General features: G+C 35.4%; 2 protein-coding genes across 3 annotated transcripts; one reads left to right on the forward strand and one right to left on the reverse strand.

The window, feature by feature from the left end:
* Positions 1-273: 273 nt before the first annotated feature.
* Positions 274-12197, reverse strand: LOC119982909 (acyl-CoA thioesterase 2-like). The gene is made up of 17 exons (XM_038826511.1): positions 12055-12197; positions 11790-11882; positions 11612-11679; positions 11459-11537; positions 10435-10481; positions 10178-10303; positions 9230-9307; positions 8524-8611; positions 6909-7021; positions 4536-4598; positions 4395-4450; positions 2064-2168; positions 1897-1953; positions 1437-1538; positions 916-964; positions 778-846; positions 274-658 (listed from the first exon to the last, which is right to left on the reverse strand). The coding sequence occupies exons 1-17, from the start codon at positions 12068-12070 to the stop codon at positions 581-583; spliced, it is 1287 nt and encodes a 428-aa protein (XP_038682439.1). The 5' UTR covers positions 12071-12197; the 3' UTR covers positions 274-580.
* Positions 12198-23881: 11684 nt separating this feature from the next.
* On the forward strand, positions 23882-27672 carry LOC119982722. 2 transcript variants are annotated; one of them, XM_038826243.1, is made up of 5 exons: positions 23882-24721; positions 25418-25476; positions 25800-25928; positions 26822-26957; positions 27280-27672. In XM_038826243.1, the coding sequence occupies exons 1-5, from the start codon at positions 24017-24019 to the stop codon at positions 27586-27588; spliced, it is 1338 nt and encodes a 445-aa protein (XP_038682171.1). In that variant the 5' UTR covers positions 23882-24016; the 3' UTR covers positions 27589-27672. The 2 variants fall into 2 exon arrangements, with proteins under 2 accessions (XP_038682171.1, XP_038682169.1); XM_038826241.1 differs by having other exon boundaries at positions 27271-27666.
* Positions 27673-27912: the final 240 nt, after the last annotated feature.

Raw genomic sequence — 27912 nt, forward strand, 5'->3', positions numbered from 1 at the left:
CATCAAATTCCAGGGCATAATGGCTTGTTTCCTTATCTGCAATAAATTGGGTTTGATATGGAGTTTGCCTTTAAAAAAAAAAAGGGTAATACAGTTTAAATTGATTAATTAAATTTTAAATATTCGAAAGGCATTGAGGCAATGAGTATCTTTTTTTCTGTTTAAGAAAATCCTAGTTGAAGTATGAACCGATCGTGCCGGTGCCATTGAAGACAAACAGATCAAATAGCATGAGAAAAAGAAACTACCATGGAAACCCTGAACTCAAGCAACTAAAAAAGATAGAAGATAGTGTAACTATCACATGAAGAAATAATTTGTACATCACAATTCGAATTCTGACTTCATTACATGATCCCCTTTTTTATGCTAAACCATCTCTGGTGAAGCAAAAAAATGTTTCTCCTTCAAATGAAAATATAGTCGCATTAAATATTTTAACAGTAAGCCGAGTGTGATTATAATTTCCAAATCACAATAGGCCGAAGGGCTTTAATTAATCTCTTATAATAAAATAGAGAGAAAAAGGGAGTTCAACTTCACTACAGTGCCCATTGTGAGCATTGTAGAGCAAATTTGATCATAGCTTTGATGCTGTAGCTGATTCTGGTGCTTTAATCCTCCTAAGTAGCCCTTCTTGAGTCAATGACACAACATGCTGCCCATTAACACAACGAATTTCATTCAAAACATGAATTCCATGAAAAAGTCCTGGGAAGAGGGTAAAGGAGTGGTAGTTTTTGTACTAGGATTAGAAAAGGGAAAAAAATGCATAACCTGTCCATTTCTTGTAAACATTTGGCCTGAAACAAAACCCCGGGTGTCGTAGGCAGCAGGACTCGTAATCTGTAACACAATGGAGATATAAACATTCTGATCCAAGGAAAATGGGAAGAAACAAAATCAGACACTTACCACAAATAATATCCAGTCATCAGCCCTAAAAGGCCGGTGGAACCACATCCTGATAGGGAATTGAGAAGGTCAGAACTCAGAAGGATAACAAAAATACATTGTCATCATTCCCCAAAGCCAGTTCAGAGGAAAACAGAGGAAAAGGAAAAACACAAGCGAGTCTTAAACTTTACAATGACTGTATCTCCATCACGTAGCAAATGAAGTATTTGTCACGGACACAAAGTAAAGGCATGAAAGTCAAAACTGGAAACATCATTTTGATAGATGCAATGTTAACAACAATCAACTAATTCTCAAACCAAAAGGTTTTTCGTGGTATTCTTTCGTGCCTTAAAATTTTAAAATGAATTAAGGGGAGAAATGAATCAGTTCTCCACTTCAGACTAACTGAACATCCACTCTTACTGAGACTGACGTAATCTCTACCAAGTTCTTTTTTTACATAAAAACTTGCCAATATGAAATTCAACAGACAACAGGTCACTAAAGATTACTGCTGATAGGATGCAGGTACTCACGAGTGGTCCAAACTCACAGAAGAAGTCTTCAAACCCTTTCTCCTGTGGGGATTCACACTAACTGAAAGAAATATCAAATCTGAAGCATATGCTGCTACACATCTGCAGAAGAGCCATATCACCATATTAAATATTTATTACAACAATAAAATTGCACCCTCATCGATCATCCATTGTGAGCAAGCTTGATGCCTATCTAACCGCTGACTACTGATTAACAGATTAAGCTTGAGTGCTTGACATATATAAGCAATGACAAGGTTTCAGTTGCAAGCATTAAATGTTTTTACTAGTTAATGATTTGTGAGTTACAAACAGATAACTGCACAAAAGGGCATGAACTTGCATCAGCAAATTCATAATTTACTATTTGTGATTTGCCGAAAACCACAAATTAACCTTCTTTATTCTAGCATATAGAAAAAGATATCAGGAACTCAAGCTTTTAAACATTGTTCACCTGTGCAAAGCCTGGTCATCCGAAAGATTTCCTTTTGCTCTAAACCAATACCTCAAACTGTAATCAGATAGAAGAGAATGTTGCAAATAGTAAATTCCATATCAAAAAGAGAAGTGGAGTCATGCCATAGAAAACAAAAGGTCATGCAACATAACAAGCCAGCCAACCTCGGAGGAGATTTCGTCTGATTAGTGGAATTGTTAGGCTCACAAAACCTTATCTCTATGGGCCAAGGGACAAATTCTGTAGTGGCCACTTTCTTCCGGTAGTTCCTGTGACAGTTAATTCTTGGAAGTCAATTCAACTGAAGGAAAATTTATGCAAGATAATAACTTTACAGTGGACAATCTGCTGAGATAAAAAAAACTTTGGCATACAATCAGTTGTTTCCGAGTTTATCACTTGAGTAAATGTTTGATCATCATGAATGAGAATGGCATACTGGTAAACAATAACGAAAAGACAAGTGCTCACATACACAGAGACATAGGTGCAGAGCAAGCCATTGGTGATCCCAAAATCTGTTTAAAAGGACACTAGCCTAAACATGATTGCAGCTCATATATACAACAACAATTTTCACGTTTTAATTTAGTAAAATGTCATAAAGAGTAGTACTCTTAGACCTCATTTGGCAATAAGGCAGGCACAAAAGTTGGGTCTTATACCTGCAGTAAATGAATGTTAAAGAAATGCTAAGCAGGGAATATGTTTCAATGAATTTGACTGAGAGCAGCTTCAAAACACTATAGATAAACTTTATACTTGTGAAGGACCCAGGGCTAGTTGCAACAACATAATTTACAAGTGAGTTCCAATCCAAGTTCTTGGTTGCACAGAGATAGGAAGGGAGGGCTACCCTACCAATGTATTTCATACCGTTAAAGCAAAAAAAAGAGTCTATTATAGCTCAAAATCATACAATTGGACATATTCCATGGTTCAGTAGAAATGAATGTGACAGTATGGAAAATCTAGAGTCAAATACTAGTGGGTCTAAACTGATATTTGGAAACTACTTTTATAAGAAGAAAACAATTGCAATAGTTGTGCATCAACACCACTTTGCCAAAAGTAGATTGTAGCATGAAATATGACACAAGCAAAAGGCACTTCTTTGATTGAGTAATCTAACAAATAAATTGATACATGAGCATAACAAAACAGTACCTCAGTAAATAGATAAATTAGAATCAAGCAACTAGAAATATGAGTAGAGGGCTAAATCAACTTTATACCCTTGAAGTTACATGCTTTTCTTGTTTCTATCATTAAAGTTTAAAATTTGCCCAAGATGTCCTTAATGTTTCAAAAGACAAGTGGTTTATGTCCTGATTTTATTGTTATGATCAATTTTTACCGGAAATTGCTTGCTTGGCAACCGGAGTAACATGCTGGCATTGCCATGTAAATAAAATATTTCCACCTCATTTAACTTAAAAAATAGACTAATTAGCAAAAAAACCCTAATTTATTAAAAACCCCAAATGCTCACATCTGATTCGGTGGAAGAGGAGACTAACTAACACAGAGGTTGAAGATGATTACAGCAGTAAATTCATCAAATTCAATCTATCTGCTTCATCTAGGGGAGATTGTAAGAGTAGAGAGAGTTCAAGAACAAGAAGCTTGAGTCTAAGGATGGGAAATCTAAGGAAGATTGTAAGAGTAGAAAGAGTTCAAGAACAAGAAGCTTGAATTCAAGAACAAGAACAAGAACCTCTCATGGTTCCATTAGATTCTTATTCTCACCATGGATTCAATCCCCTTATTGAATCGACACCTGAGGTTGAGATCCACCACCACCACCACAACCATAACCCATAAATCCACCATGTGTAAGCCACAACAGCAGCCACCGAGAGTTCGACCTGAACCTCCCCTCCTTGCCATATTTCCCATCGGGATTCTTCATCTCTTGTCATGACGACGAAGTCGAGAGCCCACACCCTTCGAAGAAGCCCCGTGTTTTGACACAGCCCAAAATCAAAGTCTAATCTAGCATATTCTAGTAGAGATTGATTAGATTTATGAACCAATTCTATCTTCATCATTTCAAACGGAGAGGACCCGTTTATGAAGGCCACAAAACGTTCCCCTCCGGCCAGGCTCTGGGGAGGCCACAAGCGTTCGTCATTCGAAGAAGAAGAAGTGTTTTTTTGGTTGTAATTTAGGGATGTGTTGGGAATTTTGATGACATGTAAATTTTCTTTTGGTCAAACGTGACACGTGTATGCCATGATGGCTTTCCCGTTGCCTTAATCCTGCAAACAATCAACGGAACAGTGAAATCGGGACATATTTGGGTTGGTTTTTGTAACATTGAGGATATTTGAAGTAAATTTTAAACTTTAAGGATAGAAACGAGAAAAACGTGTAATTTCAAGGTCATAAAGTATGGTTTACCCGAAAAATAATGTAACATTAATCCAAAGAGTTTGTAGAAAGTGAAATTTATATGTAGAAGTGAGCCAAAATTATAATACCAAAAGTCATACCTCGGAAGACGAGGATCAGTAAGACGTCTCTCACGTAGCTCTTCCATTGATAAAAGCTGCAATGGTTAAATTTAACAATAGTTATAGGCATACACACATAATATATGTATAGCCATACGAAAATAAGCACATCTTTGGTACCATTTCAGGAGCAGGAACTGGTGGCATTGTTGCCTCCTGGTGGTCAAACCCCTCTTGTTCTTTCTGTAAAATTTATATAACGAGTTAGCATATTCTTCTTGAGATATTGAAAGAGTCTGTTTGCAGCTAAGAGCATGTGTTCCAGGGAAATGCAGTTTATGTAAATGAACAAATACATGCTCCAGGAAAATGGAGGTTAACTTAAACACAAAAATCGAAAATACAGCATATAGCCAACAGACAGCATTGAACATTTTGTAACAATCAAAGGTATTTCTGCAAGTCATCGATGTGGGTGATTGCAGAACAACTGTAGATTCCAAATAAATTACAAATTTATTCAGAACCTCTAGGTCAGACGAGACTACGTGTGAAGCTACTCAAATATTTTCATGTCACATCCTATTATAACTTATAACACATGCGTCAAGTTTATTATTTCAAGAGTTATAACATTAGCTTCGAAGCCATAGTGATTCACTTTGTACAAGTTTAGCAATATACGGCTGACGCAACGAGCAGTCATTTATTAATTTCCTACATGTCATCAATGAGGAACAATGAAAAAGTACATACCAACTTTTTACCCAACTTTGTCATGCAAATACCGTGAACAGATAAAAATTTTCTTTCAGTTTTACACTTCCCTGCAACAAGAATCCAGGGAAGTTGCCATCCACCCAAAAGAGGGATGTTTTGATTGAACTCAAGTATTTTCTTCTCCATCATCTTCTCCAATGACGAACAAAATTTTTCGCTTTCTAAGGAAAAATATATTTACTCATAAAGAGGCTTGATACCAAGAAGATATCATTCTAATTACCACGTATCTACAATCCAGAGTGCCTATAACCAACAGTACTACTTTCACTGTACCGACAACAAAGAATGTGGAAACAATTACTCTTTAATTTGCAGAAACCAGATGGGTACCACTGGTTCAAGTGGTTGGCTGTCACCCAGACCCAGTTTGAATCCCCCACCTACGCCCAGTTGGGCCATACCTACCCATAAAAAGAAGAAGAAGAAGACAAATTCACGTTTTTGTCAATAGAGGCTCTTTCATTTCTACGATCTAAAACATTACTAAAGGAATGGCCTTCACTATAATTTGGTAGGCCCAAACTCATTGGCTGCAATCCCCTAGATAGCCATGGATCATGTGGTAAACTTAACACTAATGAAAAGTGCAGAAGGAAATAACGGATGTGATTAGAAGTAATACAGGTCATGACTTCATTGCAACTAGCCTATGAAGAACACGGCTTCATTATCGTGGATATATAAGTAAAACTACCTCAAAGCCAAAATAACTGTGTGCTACTGGCTAGCAGTGAGGAAACAGATTGAAGAATCCATAATAAACAGATAAACCCTGCGAATCACACTTAACAACGCCAACGGTTCTTAATACTCAAATACAAGTAAGCATAGTTAAAGAAACCCACAATGTTTAAATCCTAGTTGACAAGGCGTGGAATCTAAACGGACACTTGAACAGGTTTTCTGCACAAAAAAGACGAAATTCGAAACTCAGTCACTATTGTTAGCACAACATATTTAATCTTCGATTTTCCTCAGACCATTGATCAAACCTTGATATATGCTATACCGCTCAAGACAATTTAAATAGTTCTACCTGCGATTTTCCCCTTGCTATTATTAATTCATCGGACTGGCTGGTAAAGAATGTACCACTGGAAATCACTAATAGCTTTCATTTCTCAAGAACAACATCACCAACAAACACTTATCTGCCTGTCTAATTCCATTTTAATTCTCCATGTCTAGGATAGATGGAAAAAAAAAGAAAAACCAAAATAACGAAAACCCTGAGCAAGGATATTATGTAATAGGTTTCCTCTAGGAAGAATAACATTCAAGTTTTTTTCCCAATTTCTTCTATCAACATCCTTTTTGTACGGTCCAGAGGCAAGAACTTCCATTCATTGTTCCATTCTAGAAATACCCATTATCAAGTTTGTTTGACTAAATATATGTGAATTAAAGTTGCCTCCGTTCTAATGTATGTATGTATGTGTGCGCACATGCATAAAATTTGGTTGCCGACAAGAGAACGTTTGAGATAGCAAGTCAGAAATAAACACTGCAGAGAAACACAAAAGTAAAGCACATTACAAGAGTATTCGATTATGAGAAGGAAATGAAATTTGTACTATGTTAGCCATTGTTCTCTTGCTTTTTCTGGGAAAAAATGGTGGGAAATTGCATAAAAAAATCCAACCTCAACCAAATGAACAATAGAGATGATAATATACACAACGACCACAGCATACAGTCAAACATCCAAATCCAATGGGTAGAAATATTTCTTAGATTGTATTTATGCACAAATAATGAAAATGCCATTACTTGAAATGAAGCAAGCAGCATAAAGACGACATTTCCTTTCTGTATTGCATCTACTTGACGGGTAGCAAAGCTTTTCCCATCACGTATTCGGTGTACTTGATATAATATTGGAACTGCAAGAATTTATCGAGTTAAGCAATGAAGAAAACCCACACTGAAATAATCCCTTTTTTATTTTAGAGAATAAAAAGACAAATTGATTAAAGGAGCATCAAGGGTGTACAACTCAAGAAACGGTAACTGAGAGGATATGAGGAATATGATATATACATCCTAACAAAGAATATATATTCAGATTAAAAAGTAAATGGCACATATAATAACAATATTTTACATCCAAAATTAGTGAGAACAACACTGTTTCATACAGCTATCAAAAATTTATCAACAAGAGCACCAACTATCTCAGCAAAAAGTTCAATTTAAACGAAAAAAGGAAAAGGCATGCCAAACTTCAAGCATTAATCCTGTGAAGGCCATAAATTATTTGAATAATCTTTTCACACATTCATCAAATGCGAAGACGCTTTAATATATTCATATTTAATTATGTCAGCATCTCATAAGTACAAGGTTCCACTTGTCATGCATATGTAAGCATCCCACTTTCGAATCCAGCATTCCAAACTGCTCTTTGTAGGTTTACATAAAAAAATTAAACAATTTAAAAATGACAAGTACATAAAAATCTATTCTGATTATTTTTCATTGAAAATTCGCATTAAGGTAAATCTGACTTCATGAGAGAGTTGGAAGAAGGAAATATCTCATACATGATGAGATCTGGAGACCACCTTATCACACAAGGCTTGGTCACACACAATTTTTCTAGAATGGGGAAGACGCCCATATTTAATAACTATACTTTGACTTGAGAGAGAGTATTGAGAGGTTAAAATGAATAATTGTTGAGTACGTGGGCTGTTAATATAAATATTACACGAGATCAAAATGTAACGTGATTTTCAAATTCTAGTGTTAATTCAAATGCTGGACACAGTAACCTATAGCATTAAGTAACCATGACAATTTGCTCATCTTCTTCCTCTGCCTACACTCATCCACCTTAATGATTATTTTCCCAACCATTTTCTTTTTCTTTCTCAAAAGTGAAAAAGAAGATTCATTAATGAGAAAGACACAAGAGGGTGCCACCCACAGTGCGGCTCATCAACCTTGATCCCTAATTTTTACACTTCAACTGCCTCAAGAAATAAGTGTCCATGATCTAACAAATATCCATCTTTATTATGCACATTCGATTATTATTTTTTGAATGGAATTATGCACATTCAATATATAACATATTCATGTTTCAGTTCATTTGAAAAAAAAGAACTCCACTGTTATTTACTCTTTTTCTAATATTGTTTTATCAATCAAGAAAGGGTTGATTATGCACTCAAAATTCTGTTTAATTTTCTATCACGTGTGTAAACGTGATGCACGAGCAAGACTCGATATGTCTCTAACAAATCCATCTGCCAGGATATATTCCTATTTGTTACATAAAATGTAAGCTTTAGATGATGCAGTGATAGTTAGATTTCAATATCATTTCTTTGAACAGCAAAATTTTAATAGTACAGGCTTACAGAAATGTACTTATACTTACTATTAAAATCCCCAACTAGAAGAAAATAGGCATGCAGACTGTGCACGACCTTACGACAATCAACACTTTTAGAAGCTGCTGCCAGAGCCTGCACATACCATCACATACCGTAACACAAAAGGACCACACAACATAATAGAAATCCTGAAATCTATTTGCTAGGTTAAATAAATCAATATTAACAGATCGGGAAATATGAATAAAGTTTCCATTAACTTGACTATAATGAGAATAGATCAATATAAGTGGGAAAAAAGAACTACAAAGAAAAAGTGTAACCTGAAAACTGATGATTGAGAAATCAAGCATAAATAAAAAATAATGCAAACTTTAGGCTGATTTATTGCCTGTCTTGATGGTTCTGTTAGTAACTGAACTATGTTTTTAAAATGTTCCAGCTAGTTAAGGATAAAGGCACCACATATGTGCCCTTAATAAGCTCTACAGATAATTGCTGGATACCCTGGACAAAAGCTTACTTTTTAAAAAAGAAAAAAAAAGTCATAGCAAACCCATTTATGTGCCAGTTGAATAATGCAACTGAGTAAAGTAGTAAACAAGTCGTTAAGGTAGAAACACACTGTCATTTCTACAAATTTCAACATTCATTAAAGGTGAAGTTTTCCTACAAAAGTACACGCATTATAAATAAAACACAAGAACCAGGGGAGAGAGACGGAGAGACAGATACAGAGAATTATCATGCCTGTCCAACAAACTGTCCTCCAAAGACCTTTCCAAATTTTGGAGCATCTGGCAAGGTGATTCCCTGGAATAAATTCACCTTCAACACAAACAAAGAGAGAAACCTGAGTAAATACATTCTATTAGGACCATAATCCAAGGATTACCCAGCTTTTTAAATAATTTCAAGAGAGAAGTAACAAAGAAATCTTAACTTAGCACAATTATCTATGAGCAAATAAAAAAGAAGTCTCCATTTCTTTATATCTATCAGAAAAAGAAAGGAGAAAACTCATAATTAAGCTCATCCACAATTTTCTATGGGCACATAAATGGGCATCCAATATCTCCTTTTACCCATCCAGCAAAAGCAAAGATGAAAATCATCTTCATTCTGCTCATCTTAGATAAAAACTAAAGAACTACTCAGATGATTTTCAGCCCTTTTCAGGCACCATGGTCATTTTAGCTCATTTTCATGCCATGATTTTTATTTTTTTTAATTCGTACAACCTTAATGATGCTCCTTTTCTGGTTTGTTTCGCAACGTACAATGAAGACCAATATATTCAGAAAATTGAAAGATGGATCTAACAAGGGTGATGGTACGGGAATGCCATGAACGAAATAGAAAAGACCATGGACAACAATGATGAGAAGGGGCATGATATCAACGAGTTAACTACGGATGCAACTCTAAAAAGAAAGATGAGAAGAACTCAGGTGGCCAAGCCCAACAGCTGAAGTGAGCATAATGTATAATTGTATATTGGCTGCTCTAGGAAATGAATGAGTTCACATCATCAACATCCCAGCCTTTTTCCCAAATAGCAAATGATAGTTTGAGCTTATATAAATTTATAAATTTTATGGCAGCAACAGATAAAATCAATATTCATAATCCTTCATGACATAAGCATGAGTATCAAACTCAACGCCCAGCAACTTCATAATAGCAGAGGAAACGTACTTCAATCGGATCCAAGTGCAAGATACTCTCCACAAGGGAGCACGTCTCAACTGTCTTATCTGCATTCCACATTGATTTTGGCTGAAGCAGAGTGCAATGCTCTTTTGGCAGCACCAAGCAGGTCAGCTACCATAAAACACATAACAGCACTATTCACAATTGACATCTAAATAAGTTGATTCAAGACAAACTTCACAATAGCTGAGCAACTGAGAATTTTATTTGTCACATTACTAGAAAATTATATATGCAACCACCTTAGTCAAAGCAATCACATCTGGCTGATCAACAGAAGAGGACGTACCTGCACAAAATAAAGTCCCCATTACTCAACAAAATATTATTAGTTTCATCACCTCTTGTTCTATACTACATTTTATCATGCCTTTGGTAAAACAAAATGCACTAATATGGTCACATCAGGAAGTATCTGTATAGCCGAAACCCGAATATAGAACATGGCAAACAAGATATGAATGTGAAAGTTTATCCTAACAATTGAAGCTGATGGTAAGGTGAATCTTTATGATTCAGACTCTTAAAGTGTGGAACATTTGAAAGTTCAACGTGAGCTACATATAATTTGGGAGGTATGAGGATTCAACCTTATATACTGGACTTGGCCAAGGGCTATGATACCATGTATACTGATAATCTCGAAAGCTCAAGCTGTTGAGAAAGACTGAATGAGAATCTTTTCTCAGATCTCTCTCCCTCTGTTTAACATACGTCAATTGGTGTAACATTAAAATATAGAACGCGTATTTAATGAATAATATTGTGTTGATATATATGTTAATTACGATTGATTTACTAAATCAAACATATTAGTAAAATCAATCAAATCTCCAATAATGGGATTCAATTTGAATTATTTCCTTCTATTCCCTCACCCACATTACTGCATATATAGAGACCAATTATAGTAAGAAAATCAAGTAATGAGGATGCAACAATAGAGTGCTTTAGAGAGTGGGTGTAGGCTACAAGCCAAACCACTGTAAAATATGTTTTTATTCTCTTGCTTCCCCACTTATTTATGATTTCTTCAATGCTCTTCAGACCACATGAAGAGTATCGTTTTGCACTGCAGTCACAATCAAACATTCTAATTCTTTGAGCAGAGAGAAAAGACTTACTGATACAGGCTGTAATTTCATAAATTGTTCAAATACTAACTGATTACTAAAATGAAAGAGCGAAACACTGAAATGCCTATAGTTGAGACTCTCAACAAGATAACTCCATCTACCATTGGAATAAAGAAATCACGAATCTCACCAACATAACCAAAGTAATCATATTGTTTCAATTGAAATTCCGAACGATTTTCTTCATCTGGATGAACCGAGACCTCTGCCTGTAAGCAATGAATTCAAAAGTCAGGTAAAAAGCATATACTTATATAAATCCAAACATCATTGACAAACTAACCTCTCCTTCCCATATGAAATAAACTCCATCCCCGGCCTCCCCCTCACGCACAACATACTCACCACGCTCTGCAAAGCAAACAACCATACACAAAAACCAAAAATCTCACCATTTCATTAATGAATTGCAAAAATATTAACGAATCCTCCACAACAAAAGAGCCAAACTACAACTTTACCGTAGTGCTTAAAGACAACCAATTCAGCGATTTTCTTGATAGAAGTGCTCGGCAGCCTTTGAAGTAATGAAACAGAACCGAGAAACTCAATCACTGCGATCAAAAAACAAATCGTTCTCAGAATCAATCAACTTCACTGCACCATCACAATTATAAACCTTCCTCGGTTTGGTCGCGTCGAAACCACTCGAAGATACGATCTCCCACAGTTTCTGAGCGACCAACCAGGGCGAATTGCGGAAATTATCGACAATTTCGCGATCACCTGCTTCGCTTTCCATCGTCCAAGAGTAGAGTCACTAGCGCTCCGTGATCTCTTTCCGGTGGTTGAAGTTCAGTGTCTGAGGGAAATGGAGCGAATAGGGTACGATGGTAATTAAAGGTTTCCCTTGGTGTGGTTGATTTTAAGTTTTGCCAACGATTTGTTGGTGAATTGAGGGTCAACGAAGGTGAGCTTCAGTATTGACCAATAACATACCAACGCGTGTCCACTCTCGTAAATGGAAATGGCAGATGTTTTTTATTTTTTTAAAGATTAATTTTATTTGCACACCAAGATTTATTATTTTTACACCAATAATTTTTTTCATATAAGTTTACACCATTTTTATCTAAATTTACACCAAATTAATATTGTTAACCTTAAAATACCCTTGATTTAAGTTGTCAATATACAAAATGTTATTTTTACTCACAAATCCATAGAAATAGTTAAACCCATACATGAACCCCAGCATCCACGCAACAAAGAATCAAAAATTGAAGACGGAGGCCTTTTAACCTCAACCCAACAGAAGAACATTTAACTAGTTATTGAGAACCACTTCAATATACTTGAGATTTTAGTCCATCTCGTTTGAGCTTTACAGATAGTAGCACGAGCCAACAGGAAGCTATCAAATGCACTTTGTAAATCAGTTTCTGATCCCAAACTGACATTCTATGTCACAGATAAGGGAGTTCAAAAGTTGGCTAGCAAAACTCAAAGTCGACAATGGTTGATCATATATTGTAGCGACCAATCCCAGCACCAAAAAGAAAAGGGAAAGGAGAATATGAATTCTCAAAGTGGCAGTATTTTACTCACCCGAAGAACTATTGGGCTTGTTTGGGAATGCTGTGAGGTGCTGTGAGGTGTGGTGTGATGCTGTGAGTTATAAAACTGTGGTGCTGGAGGTGAGTTGGAACGTAAAAAGCTGTTTGGCGCATCACTTTTAAAACTGTGGTGCGGTGCGATGAGGTGCGTTTGGCTTATCTAAATTACGGTTATATTAGATGACTAATAATATTAATATAAAATCACTTAAGGTTTATATTGTACATTAATCTAAAATAAAATAATTTACCTAATTTGATTACGTAGGACAATTCAACATATATTGTAAACGTTTGGGAGTGCTGTGAGGTGTGGTGAGGTGCTGTGAGGTAAAAAGCTATGGTGCTGTGAGGTGAGTTGGAACGCAAAAGCTGTTTGACATGTCACAAAAAACTATGATGCCTGCCAAACTCATACATTGTATTGAAATCCCTAAAAAAAATACCTCTATGCCGTGATTATTATTTTGCAGTATTCTAATGATTTTCCTCACAGTTGAATTGAAACAGTTTCTAAGTTACGTGTAGACTTATAATTTTCTCATTCAACATGTTCATACATTTCTTTATTTATTTTCCATTTAAGAACACATTAGGTATTTCATATAGGGATATATATATAAATAAAAAAATTAATAAAAATAATTTAAAAATAACAAATCTTGATGTGAATAAAATCACTCTTTTTGAAATGGTGTCATTGACCTGATATAGTATATTTGAACTTTGAAGCGCCCTTTAACAAAGCAGGAAAGGGTTTTTCTAAAAACATCCCCACCTTATTTACTATATAAATCCACCGGTCCCACCCTACCCTTAAGTCAATAATTCCCACAATACACTCACGTGGGCCCCCATATCTATTTTAGCGTCATTGGTTGCACCAGCTTTCTCTTTCTCTTCAATTCATGCATAATACATACATACATACATGTATAGGTGTGATAGGTCCATTGCTGACGTTTTCTCTGGTCATAGGGAACTAGACACTGGGTATGTGTCAAATGTCAACTCCTTCCCGGTGTAAAGTATGAGACCCCCAATCTTAAAACTAATCATTATTTAATTACACAAATTATTATTATTTAATTGTATTTAGACAAACTAAAGCCACTTCTTAGAGCAGTTGCATTGGTGCAAGTTTAATCATCAATAAAAATCAATACTGAGTCCCAAATTTATACGAGGTAAAATCAAATAATACAAAAGTCTTGGAATTATTCAAATATATTAACACATTTTACATTTTTAATCTTCCAACACAATAGTTTCAGAAATAAACCTAGGACGCATATACTGCATGTACGCATGAATTCGCTTCGCATATGGGGTAGCCTATGCAGTTGTGCAATCATGCCTGAAGTGAACCCATTGAGGCATAATGGGAGGCATCGAGTAACCCTCTGTCAATGCAACCTGGACATAGTGATTATTATTTACGTACCCGATAGCGATAGCAACATGTTGATACGACGATAGTGGAGTAGATCGAAGTGGAAAATACGTGAAGCTCTGTGTAGCATTTAAAACGTGTAATATCACATTGAACTTTGAAACAATCAAGAGACCCATGTCTGACATAGTCGTCCAATGCTCAATCGGTGCTCCTCTATCTAATGCAAAGAAGTTCAGTGAGTTGTAAACACGAATCCACTGGTCATCACTGCCAAATATTACGACATACTGTCTCCTGAATATGTGCAACTCTTCCGTTAAGTTATATCATATAGTTGCCCATGCATCTTCGTGAAGACCAAGACAGACAGCTATCGCCCGAAAGCCGCAATTTCCATCAGGTTTTACATCTTGTACATGCATAATGTAAGGATGAAGTGTAGGTGAAAATTGTCGAACATAGGCATCTACAGAGTAGTTGTAAGTAGAGGAGCAACTATGTCTCACTGGTTCCTAAAACTGGAAAATATCTGACTCGACAAACTCAAATGTAGTTGTATTAGCATGAGTGGATATGTCTTCCCTGCTCTTCGGGTCGGGGCCTCCAAATGAATAACTGTGTTTGCTTGGTTCCCGAGAATGAGGGGAATCAGACTCAACGAACACTAATGCAGACGGATTAGCACGAGTACTTCATGTAACTTTTTTCTTCGAGGAGGGGCGTCCACGAATGTTCGTCTTAACAATAGGTTCACGAATTAAAGTTGTTGATGGTGTGATTATCTCCCTCAACTTCCTTAAAATACTGAATTTACCATGCCTTGGTTGCCGCTTAAACTGTTCCGTGAACACTTGTAGATCGATGTCATCGTCTTGAATAGACACATACGGTGATAAGTCAAGTTTCCTCCAAAAATTATCTATGGAATCAATTAGTATGTGACGACTATCGTTCAAATATATTGCATGCTCGTGCGCTCATGGCAGTCCATAGCTTGTACGAAGTTGATATCCGCATTTGTAGGAAACTTCTCTGACATTCTTAGATCGCTCAAATTCCTTCAAAATCATATGCAATGCGTAGATTGAAACGAAACCACATAATTAATGTTTCTACTAAAATCCACCCAATAGTTTTTTGTGTCATTTTTTTTGAAACAGGGGTTTGGGGAGGGGTAGGATTCGAACCCACAACTTAATGGATGGGTGATCCCTTACATGCAATGTGATTGCCGTTCAACTAATGGCTTATGGCTCACTTGCAAGTTTTTTGTGTCATTGAATCAACACTTTTGTGTTCCAAAATTAATTATCATACCCTTTTAGTAATTCACATAAGTATGTTTTAATGTTAGAAGTACCATTATTTAACAAAAATGATGTAATGTCCATGATGGGTTGGTTTTTTTCGAAATAATTCGTTTTTATGCTAAAACATAATTTTCAATTGATCAAAAGAATAAATTTCAAAAAAAAGTAGCTGGGGTTTAGAATTAAATTTTTAAAAAAAATTTCCTCAAAATATTAATTTGAAAGTAAGAGTAGAAAATAAAGACAAAAAATGTGAGAAGGGAATCTTGACAATTTGAAAACAAAAACACTTTTTGTGTTTGATCAAAATGACAAAATGCACAATTGGCGAGAAATTCTCGAGCTGATTTTCCATGACAAGACAAGGGTCATTAATTGACATGATAGGTATAGGCATGGAGTGGGCACCTGAAAACAAAAAGACATAATAGTTTTATAGTTATAGGTAGGTATATAGGGTGGGTATAAATCGTAACACCCGACATGTTTACATACTCCTGGATCCTCCTTTATCCACACTCGATAAGAATAAACAATCATGGATAGTTTCGCCAACTAGGGGTATACACCGGGTCGGGTTTAGAGTTATCGGATCAGGTCTGACTCGACCCGATGATTTTCAAGAGATGACAACCCGGTCCGGTAACCCTGTTAAATATTATCAGGTTATTGGGTTTAGGGTCTCCGGGCTACCGGGTTATCGGGTTCGGGTCCTGGATTACCCGATAAGACAAAGAGGCACCATGCGCTCACATCAAGCAAGCATGAGATCAAGCAAGCATGAGATCTACGATTTTCACAGCCATATAAAGCTTCACAGCCATACCAAGACACAAATCAGAAACCAATACAACTCTTTGATGATCAAAACCAACAAAGAACAAGAAGTAATTCCGCATATCTAAGAAAATCAAGCCACTATCGATTGTCCATCTAAGGGTCGCGCCTTTGCTCGAAGAGAAGAAGAGGGAGGAAAAAGAGGAGCTTATCTGTAATAAGGGACAATCATAGGGTTCACATCACCAGAATCAGGATCTCCGACGACCAACGCAATTGTAACTAGACTTCTGGGTATCGTTGTTTTTGTTGATGAAACTTCTAGAATACAACTAGACTCCATCTTAAAGAAATAAATAATTTTTCTCTTTTTGAATAGGTAAATATTGGTGCAGTTTGGCAGTGTGTTTGCACTGCGTATAGGTGCACCTCAACTCACAACACCACAGTTTTTTTTTACACGCCAAACACTTTTTGTCAGCAGAACTCACCTCACAGCACCACAGTTTTTTACCTTGCAGCACCTCGCCTCACCTCACAACACTCCCAAATGGATACATTTATGTTGAATTGTCCCACGTAATCAAATTAGATCAATCATTTTATTTTAGATTAATGTACAATATAAACGTTAAGCGATTGTATATTAATATTATTAGTCATCTAATATAACCGTAATTTAGATACGCCAAACGCACCTCACAGCACTGCACCATAGTTTTAAAAGTGATGCGCCAAACAGCTTCGCGTTTGAACTAACCTCACAGCATCACAGTTTTAGACATCACAACACCACACAACAGTTCACAGTACGCCCAAACGGATACATTAACTTTAGGTTTGACTCTTAAGCTTTGAAGTATTGTGGACTTGGGCTTATTATTGAATTAGTATTGGGCTTATTGAATTAGTGAAGTATTGGGCTACCTTTTGTTTCGATATTTGCTAAGGGCTGCAATCTGCATAATGTTTGAGCATATATACCAGTATTCCACATCGAACAAATATAAGATATAAGAACAAGGACAGTCTTTATAAGCACAAACTAACATACAGATAATTGCATCAAAAGAAAATTAATGTACTTTTTAACCGGGTTATCGGGTGACCCGATAACTCGAGAATTGTAAATATATTGACCCGGGACCCGACTCTATTAAGAGAAATATTTTTGGGCCTGCCCGATAAACCCCGGGTCGATATAGGTTTTTGAACCCGATGAACACCCCTATAGCCAAAAGTAGTGTCAGATAGTGAGATAGTCCATATAGTGACAGTCCATGGAAACTCAAGTTTCCATAAAGTCCTTTTTAGCAAGATCTATTATCGATTAGTTTTATCAGCTGGATCTTAATTCCATTTTTTTTTAAATGGAATTTCAAAAATAATGAATTCATAACTAAAACAATGAATACTAGATTGTGCTTTTAAAAAACAATATAATCTATATTAAAACAATAAATTTTGGATAATGAATTTTGAGATAAGTGGAAGAAAGATATTGCATTGATTAAATCAATGGAATAAACTTGTTGGGGTCCCATAGCTACCAAACTGATAGGCTACATGTCATTTTTGTTTGTCAAACTGTGTATAACATGAATTGTAGGTTAATATTGGTTGAGAGCAATTTGGTTTCCATTAGAAAACTAAGAGTGCGTTTGGTTTCAGCGTTTTCCAAGTATTTTCTGTTTTCATTTTCTGGAAAACAGAAAACATCTTGAAAAACCTGTTTGGTTAGTCATTTTTGAAAATACAGAAATGGAAAATGGCTGGAAAACAGAAAACGAAATAAAGTCGTTTTCTATTTGTAGAAAACACGGGATTCTCCACTTCGTATTCATATTCACGCTTGTCTTCGTAATCCCCTTCATCTAATCTCTCTGTCTCACCCTTTCACTCATCTTCCATATCAAGATTTAAGTCGATTTCGAAATGTCAGATCCAGGATTCCTTCGCAATTGATATGCAAATCTACGAGCTGCAACCCAATTTCTGGATCTGAATTTTCTGATGTGGAAGGTAGGGCGAGTCTGGGATACATCCCACTGAACCATCAGTGTAAACGAGAATCAAAAACTACAGATACCTCCGCGGCTCCGTCCACCTCAAGTCCTCCGGCATTCGCCCTCAAGCCCTCCCTCTCCAAGAAGGTCAATTTTCTCTCTCTGTAGTTATAATATTGTTGTCTAGTTTGCTTCCTCTCTGTTGATTGTGTGTGGTTGTCACTGGTTGGTAGGATCTCTTGGCTTAATTGTGTTCAAATCAGAGCTATACTTGTTTGGAATTATTCTTCTAATTTGAAGTGTTTTGATATGAGGTTTGTACCGTAAAACTCATCTCTATTCTTTGCAAGGAAAGAAGAAATAGCTATGAATTTATTTATTTAATTAAAAAAGAGAAAGTGGAGCCCATTTCACATTAGCCCAGGTCCCCAATTTGCTATTGAAGCCACTGGGCTTACAACCGGGCAAATAATTACATTATGTGCAGTTTGATCGGAAGCCCAAACCACATATCAACCCAAAATTATATGATTAATAAAAAATGGAAAATAATTTTTGCACTATTTCAAACCAAACATATTTTCTGTTTCTTAAAAATAGAAATGGAAAATGGAAAATGAAAAACAGAAAACAGAAAATGAAAATGAAAAACAAAAAAAAACCAAACGCACCCTAACTTTTTTATTGTTTAAGCATGGAACTGAGAAGCATAATTAATTTAAAAAAGGGATAAGTATCCAAAAATCAGTGTACTCATCGAAAAAGTCTAAACGAAACCTCTCAATTTTTTTCGGGCTAAACAAGTCACTCTACTTTTATGCCAAACTAAATGGAGTTGGGCCCGTCCAACATTAAATTTATCCAACTAATGTCCGGTACAAATTTAGACCGTTGGATTTTATAAATCCAATCCAACAGTCAATGTAATTTGGGGCAAAACGTCTTCTCTCACCATTTTATAGCTGCAACTTACTGTTCACATCTCTTCTCTCACCATTCTATACGCATGTTCAATTAAAAAACTCACAAAATACTTCCGAATGATTAGGGGCAAAGCCAAAACGAGATATGAGATGGTTGCCGGGGGTGGACAAAGCTGAGCAGGAGTTTGAGAGTAGTGTTCCTAGAATTTTTTTGAGTTATTTATTAATTATATCTTCAAAATTATGAAAAATAACACTAAATAATTACGAGATGTCTTCTTGTTTCAATTATTTGAGCACGATTTTTTACGAGGGGTTCTAAATTGAAATTTCACGGAATCTTTTTATAAATTACTATATATCTAGGTCTAATTATATTTTTTGAGTTACATGTGGCTTCGTCACTGAGAATGATAGAACTAATGGTTGTTTCGTCTCGAGCACGGAGAAGATGAACTCAAACAAAGGCAACTATCCCTTCCCACCGCCCTTCCCTTCGAAGGCTCTTAAGGCCAACTTCAATTCACCAAATTAACCAAGGTTCATCTGAATCAAAGGCTTCTGATGATAACAATTTGATCATCAGTTCTTGCCTCAGTTGTTATTGTTGAGAAGTTTGCTCTTGCTGTTGTTGGGATTGGCAGCGAGAGAGAGAATGGGTGAGAGAAGAAATATGCAAAAGAGAGTGCGTGAGAGAAGGATGGATCGGATTTGTGGATGAGGATAGATTAGAGATGATGAACTACAGTGGTCGACAATGGTGGTGGCGGCCAAACCCTAAAATCAATTCTTTGGTAAATGATTTTCTTAATTTTTAATTTAGGGTATTTTTAATAATTATTTTTTTTTAATAATCATTTATATTTTCTAATATAAAAGTCACATCATATATTCTTCTTCACATCAGTTGCTTTTTAACGAAAATTTAGTCAAAGGACTAGCAGAGTCCGTTACGTACATGGGTTTGTTAAGTCCGAAAAAAAACAAAGGCTTGTTTGGACGTCTTTAAAAAGTATATGGACTTTTTGGATATTCCTTTAAAAAAAGCATTTAAAGTTAAGCATCCTAAGCCTCATATGCATGTAGTTAATGTATAGATCTTGAAAATTAACGTGGAGTTTTAATCATGTTGTGGGCCATAAAGTCAATATATACAATTTATGGTGCGTTTGGTACGAGGGTAATGAGGTGTAATAGTTACAAGGGTAATTAAATTTTAAGTTTACTTGTGTTTGTTATGTCAATATAACTTTTACTCCTGTAATAAATTTTAGTAATTGAGCTTATTTTTTACACATAAAGTTTACTAGTGGGGGGACGTGAGTAATAAAAAGTAATGAGAAGTTTTACTCCAATCTATTACCCCTTTAAATAAAAAATTCTAAAAGCCCATAAGTTATATATACACGTATATATTATATATTATATATATGTATATATATACAAGTATATATTATATATTATATATATATATATATATACACACAGACACACACACATATATACACACACTCACATATGCACTGTCTGTGTGTATATACATATACATATATATATATATATACACACACACATGCACTGTCTGTGTATATGTATATATATATATATATACACACATATACATACACACATATATATATATACATATGCACTATCTGTGTATATATATACATATATATATATATATATATATATATACATACACACACACATAAATATATACATATGCACTGTCTGCGTATATATATACATATATATATATATATGTATATATATACATACACACACATAAATATATACATATGCACTGTCTGCGTATATATACACATATATATATATATAATACACATATATATATATAATACACATACATATATACATATACACAGACAGTGCATGCACTATCTGTGTATGTGTATTATATATATACATACATATTTTATATATAAATAAATAATGTCGGGCTTGGGTCGAGCTCGGGCTGAGCCAAAATTGGCCTGAGGTGTCTGGCTTCTGGTTGGGCTGACCCAAAAAATGGAGCCCATGCCAGCCCAAGGGGTCGGGCAGGGCCGAGCTCGGACCTAGGCCCGCGAGCCAAATGATGACCCCTACTCTTGTGTTACGTCTTTGTCATAGATTTGAATGTTATCAGATTATTTTGTTGAAATTGTTAACAATTGTTATTATATATATATATATATGTCTGGCTGTGTGTGTATATATATGCATATGTATTTATATTTTTAAAATTTTGATACATGATAGTCGTAACAATAAAAAACATAATCTCACTTTTTTCTAGTTTGGTTCATTACAATAATAACAAACAAGGGTAATGGTATTACACCAGTAATGTATAGTCGTAACAAACAAGAGTAATGAATACTTGGGTAAATTTTACCCTTCTTTACCAAACAAGGGTAACACTTATTCTGCATAATTATTATTACCCTTGTAATATTTACATGAGTAACAAATTATACCCCAAATTCTTACCCTCTTACCAAACGCACCCTTATATGTAGAAATGCACATTATTATATGAGATAAGTATCTTAGAAACCTTTAAACTTATAAAAAAGGGTCAATTCAGCCCTCAAACTTTTTTCGTGCCAAAACAAAGTCATGTCACATATTATCGTCAACGTTAGCAGTTTTTGACGAAAAATAGACAGAAAGGCTAACATGGATTGTTGATTGAAGTCGAGGGATGGCACGAAAAAAAGCTTGAGGACTTAACTGTCCCCTTTTGATAAGTTTAAGAGACTTTGTGAATTGTGATACTTATCACTTATTATTATATTACCAATAATTTACATGTTGTTCTATCAAATGCACGAATTTTAAATCACACCATAAAGTAGTAAGTTATTGACAATGATATGAAATGTGTAAGAATACATCTCAATTAATTGAATTTAATAGGAAAATTTTGTTTTTAAATTGGGTGGATCTATATGATCAATGAACAATAAAAGGGGGAAAATATAGAGCGTAGCAGTAGAATGATAAAGAAAAAGAAGAAAGAAAAATCAAAATAAGATGAGAAAGAAAGAAAGAAAGAGGAAAAAGAAAGAAGATGAAGATGATAGAGAAATTGAATAACGAAAAGATAAGCAAATTGTTGTAAGGCACAATAAAGAAGATAATGATGATGACAATGGACGATTAGAAGAATATAAAGAAGATTAAAAAATGAGAAAAAAAATTAATTTTGGTTAAAAGAAAAAGAAGAAGATGATGCTAAGAAAGAGCAAAACACCAAATTGTTAAGGATTTTTTTAAAAAGTTATTTCTATTAGGATTTAAATTTAAATTTTATTTTTCTTAGGAAGGTTTAATAACCGAAAAAATTAATTGTAATTCTAATTCAGTGAAATGTATGCTCATTCTCTGTTTAAGGTTGTGGATGATGCAAATGGCTACACAATGTAGGGTTCAATTTAACAAGATTTTAGGAGAGAATTATAGTAAAAAATTGGAGCACCTCCCAGCTTCTTTTTCATGGGATAGGGCGTTTCAATTCTTTACTCCCAATTTTAACTACAATTCCCTCCTAAGAATCATGTTAAATCATGATTTTTTTTTCTTGAAAATATAATATTAGAGTTTAGTTTAAGAGTTACGAATTAGGGTTTAGGATTTATATTTTAATATTTAGGGTTTATGATTTAAAGTTTAGAATTCAGAATTAAACTTTTTTTCTAAAATCTATTATATTATAATATTATGAATACAAAAATACTCAATAACATATTTTCATTCAAATTCATGATTTAATATATTTTTGTGAGGGAATTGTAACTAAAATTGGAGCAAAAAATTAAATCTTGAGGATATTTTAAAAAAAAAAACACTTGAATTTTTGAAAGATTCTCTGGAATCCAACAGAATTGATTGGAATTGGGTTTGACTAAATTGACTGGTAGGTAATCCTAATTTTATATTCATCTCCCTCTCCCTAAAAGGCTAAAAACTACATTTTAAGAATTTTTTTTTCTTTCTTTTTTCAGTCATAATACCTTCATGCCGCTTGTGATCATCAATCATCAACCCACAGAGGAAAAAAAAATCTCCAAAGAATCCCAACTTCAAGCAAACACCCTGGCTTTCTCTTGATTTCTCCCACTTTTGTTTAATTTTAAAGTGTCTTCTGCTCCTAATTATTCTTTTGCATCATTTGTTCAAATTAAAAGTTGTTGATATTCAACAGCCTTTGCTTCGCCTTTTTTTTTGTATCTATAGATTGTGAACGGCAATTCTGAAATATGCATATGAACTGCTATTCTCTTTGGGGGTTTTCCCTGAAATCCTATAAACCTTAAAGGGTACTGTAAAAGCCTTCTCTTTCTGGGTTTGCTTCAGTTTCCAGAATTTTCACTCTCGTGCAATCTATTTGAAGCTAAAGTTTTCAGTATCGTTCGTTCTTTATATTGGTTTATTGACTTCAAAATTTTTGTAAACCTTCATTTGCTTACTTCGATCACTATCATTGGTCTCTCTCTCTCTCTCTCTCTCTCTCTCTCTCTCTCTCTCTATATATATATATATATATATATATATATATATTTTCATAGAATTCAACCATTTCGTTTACCCAGTTGAATTTTACTCCAACTTTGTGTTCCCCAATAGTCACTTATGCATTTGGTGTTTGTATCTTTACATTGGGCCATGTATTCGCATCCTTTTGTTGTCATAGTTTTTTCATAGGCATTCTATGTCAATCGCCTGTTGTATTCCTGTCCTTGAATGTGTGTACTGCCTGGGATGCGCCGGTTGGTTGTGGAAAAAATGCCTCTACACTGCAGGACATGAAAGTGAGAACTGGGGCCTAGCCACTGCAGAAGAATTTGAGCCTGTCCCTCACTACTGTCGCTTGGTTCTTGCTATCTATGAAGATGACCTTCGAAACCCGGTTTGGGAACCCTCGAGAGGGTATGGCATAAATCCTGATTGGTTAATTCTGAGGAAAGATTATGAGAAAACTGGAGGGCATGCTCCTCCATACATGATTTACCTTGATCATGATAATGCTGATATAGTATTGGTTGTTAGAGGACTGAACTTGGCCAAGGAGAGTGATTATGCTGTATTGCTTGATAATAAACTTGGCCAGACCAAGTTTCAAGGTGGGTATGTGCACAATGGGCTTCTGAAGGCGGCAAAGTGGATATTTGATACCGAGTTTGAGGTCTTGAGAGGGCTGGTGGAGAGTTATCCAGGATATAGATTGACTTTTACAGGGCATTCCCTTGGGGCTGGGGTGGTGGCATTGTTGGTGATATATGCAGTTCAGTGCCGGGAAAAATTGGGCAACATTGAGAGGAAGAGGATCAGATGCTATGCAATTGCTCCCATAAGGTGTATGTCACTGAATTTGGCTGTGAGATATGCAGATGTTATCAACTCTGTCGTGCTCCAGGTAAACTGATCATATTCTATTGTATGGATGCTTGTTCTTCCAAGATAAGGTTAATATGATCCCAGTAGTTCAATCACAACTGATGTTTACATAATTGCATATGTTGAACCTCTAGAAGTCATGTATTGAATTATTTACACGATAACTTTTGAATTAAATTGGTTGGTATCACCTGATTAAGAACAATATGAAAGGTAATTGGTGTCACCAGCCATTTTGAGAATGGTCTTGGCAGATATATATACTAGCAGATATGCATACTGAGAGTGCTCCTGGCAGATATGCATACTATTATCTTGCCTTATATTCTTCCATTGATTTGAGTTTAACATTCGTCGTATGATAACAGTGGAAACAATTTCCTATTTGCCAAAAGGAAAATTGCTCAACGTACATGTAGGTAAGAAGATTTGCTTCAGCTGAATCATTGAATGCAGCTCTTGGGTTGCCAGGTGAACTTTGGTTTTACTTTTTGATTGAAGTAATTGTAACTGGTGTCTTATTTTTTTTCGTTGGTCAGAGTGGAGCGTTCTTTTCATTAGTCAAAGAACTGCCCCTCTGAATTCTTGCCTGGTAACACCAATGAGCTGATGCATTTGTCTAAGAAAGGAGTAATTGTATCATGCATTCTCTCTTTCTGTGCCTTGGGAATATTGTATGTGCTATATTCTTATACCGGCCATCATGATGGAACAGGATGATTTCTTACCTCGGACAACGGCAGCATTGGAAGATGTTTTCAAATCACTTTTATGGTAAAAGATAGTATGCCAGTCACTTCTTGAATGATTATCTTTCCCATCTTTGTAAACAAAATCTAATGCATAATGATTTGGAATTTTAAGTAGACCTGTTTTCCAAATAAGTTGATATCATGTATTATCTGCAGAAATACTGATCTATTTCCAACACATTTACTGGCTAATTGAGGAAATCTCAACTGTTATACCTGGAACTTAACACTTCTATGTTTGTGTGAAAATTGATGTCAGTGAATGATTCTGTGTTTTAATACGTGATTTTGCTTCCAGTTGCATATGGTTAAGGTACTAGCACAAATTATTTTTCTTTTGGACAGTTTGCCATGCTTAGTCTGCTTAACGTGCTTGAAGGATACTTGTACTTTTGAGGAGAAGATGCTTAAAGATCCTAGGCGTCTCTATGCTCCCGGTCGACTATACCATATCGTCGAGAGAAAACCCTTCAGGTATATATTATGATGCACATTGAATGCAAATCTTTTGCACATTTCTCAACAACATGAACATAGGCTTCTGGCTTGCTGCTGTTATGTCTTTTCTCTTGACACATGCTCATAGCTTTGGTATTGAAAGGGAGAATGAGAGCAAGATCGGACAATTAATATGAGTCTCACTCATAGTTTAAAGTGTTGCGAAATTATGATCACAATAATGAACGGTTGTTGGCAACTTGATCAAATAATAGCTAATTTAACGTAAGTAAAGTAGCTCCAGGGCCAAGTAGATTGATATGTAGCAAGACGTAAAAGCACAGAGCCTTCAAGGGCTGCGTGCGCTTAGTTCTTTAGGACAACTAATATACGCTTCTCCAAATCATTTTTGGTTTGGAAAAAAGCTGACATTTGGGGGCACACATTGAGTTTGAGAACCCTTTAATCTTCAACTGCAGTTACTGGAACCTTCAAGCTTTATGATGAGCTGTTACACAGTTACTGCAGATATTACATGAACCGGACTCAAGCTGAGTCTCTTAAGGTCTATTTTTTCAGTATAAGTGTATATACTTGTTGCTTGGGTGTCAACAAGTCTTTTGTGTATCACCTTTGTCTTTTGTCTCAGGCAGACGAACAACTAGCTTGTGCTAAAAGCAGCAAGGGCAATCTGCTTCTGGGTTTTAACTAGAATTATTTCTGAGCCACATATTAATACGAAATATTTCTTGTAGCTAGCCTCTAATGATTGCTCATCAAACTTGACTTAGGGTTTCTATTTTGTGTTTTTTAGAACAATAATTTCCGTACTTGATATATGTATAATTTCATTTGTCTAATATCTAGAATGAAGTACCATCAAGCTGGGAAAAATGGGATTTAAACAGTCTATCTGTTCTTGGTTGTAGGATTGGAAGATTTCCCCCAGTTGTGAGAACGGCAGTTCCTGTGGATGGGAGGTTTGAGCACATAGTTCTTTCCTGCAATGCAACTTCTGACCATGCCATCATTTGGATAGAAAGAGAATCCCAAAGAGCTCTCGACGTAAGTTCTGCAGCTGATCTTTAACCAACACTTTTTTGATTTCTCAATCACTGCTTTGCTTGGTATGTCGCTATGCTCGCGTGTTCTGAATGCAATCCTCAAGAAATCGTATTTTTCCAATTACTGTATTGTGCACTATCCTGTTAGAGTAATCCAACTGATTAATCACTGCTACTAGTTAGTTGCTTTATTAGCAGCAAATGACTATGAATACCACGTCTTCTTCACAAAATCAGTAAATTTCTTTTCCTGATAAAAAAAAAAAAGTAAATTACTTTTGCTGTAAATCTTAAGAACGTTCTCTTGTGTTCAGTTAATGCAGGAGAAGGATCGGTTCATGGAGATCCCAGAAATGCAGAAGATGAAGCGGCAGGAGTGTCTTGCTCGAGAACACAGCGAGGAATACAATGCAGCTCTTCAAAGAGCCGTTGCTTTGGACATTCCTGAGGGGAATTCACCTTCAGGGTATGGAACATTTCAGGACTTGGAAGAAGGGGAGAGCTCTGAAAGATCAAACGGCGGTGTAACATCATTGATGTCAATCCAGAAAAAGATAAGGGAAAGTTGGGATGAATTTGTAGACCGTATTTTTGATGTGGATGAATCTGGACGTATGGTGTTCAAGAAGTAAATCTCACAAACCTCTCAAACATTAATTTCCTAGCAATTCGTTGCATACAAATTGCAATTTCACCTTATGATGAGGAGAATGTCATGCAATTCATTATTCAATCATGTTTGTGAAAACGTAATAAGTTCCCAACAGTTATCCTAATTGTTACGATGTACGTAAAATATTTTACGTATATCATGTGGAAGCTCACAAATTTACTTAGATAATGTGCGTCCCACTCAATAGATGGGATAATTGGTAGTTGGGATCTTTAACATTTTCAATTCAAGATTCCTACACCTCTAATTTTCATCCAAACTAATTTATAGTTTCTAAACATGG

This window comes from Tripterygium wilfordii, chromosome 17 (genome assembly GCF_013401445.1).
Source record: "Tripterygium wilfordii isolate XIE 37 chromosome 17, ASM1340144v1, whole genome shotgun sequence".
Lineage (NCBI taxonomy): Eukaryota > Viridiplantae > Streptophyta > Magnoliopsida > Celastrales > Celastraceae > Tripterygium > Tripterygium wilfordii.

What these genes read in the sequence shown, in the direction of transcription:
- LOC119982722 (XM_038826241.1), top strand. Translation starts at nt 24,017, where the DNA reads ATGTCAATCGCCTGTTGTATTCCTGTCCTTGAATGTGTGTACTGCCTG. An exon ending in GTCGAGAGAAAACCCTTCAG is followed by an intron (nt 25,929 to 26,821) that starts GTATATATTATG and finishes TCTTGGTTGTAG; the next exon opens with GATTGGAAGATTTCCCCCAG. An exon ending in AATCCCAAAGAGCTCTCGAC is followed by an intron (nt 26,958 to 27,270) that starts GTAAGTTCTGCA and finishes TCTTGTGTTCAG; the next exon opens with TTAATGCAGGAGAAGGATCG.
- LOC119982909 (XM_038826511.1), bottom strand. An exon ending in CAGTTCCTGCTCCTGAAATG is followed by an intron (nt 4,451 to 4,535) that starts GTACCAAAGATG and finishes TAACCATTGCAG; the next exon opens with CTTTTATCAATGGAAGAGCT. An exon ending in TCTGTGAGTTTGGACCACTC is followed by an intron (nt 965 to 1,436) that starts GTGAGTACCTGC and finishes ATTCCCTATCAG; the next exon opens with GATGTGGTTCCACCGGCCTT.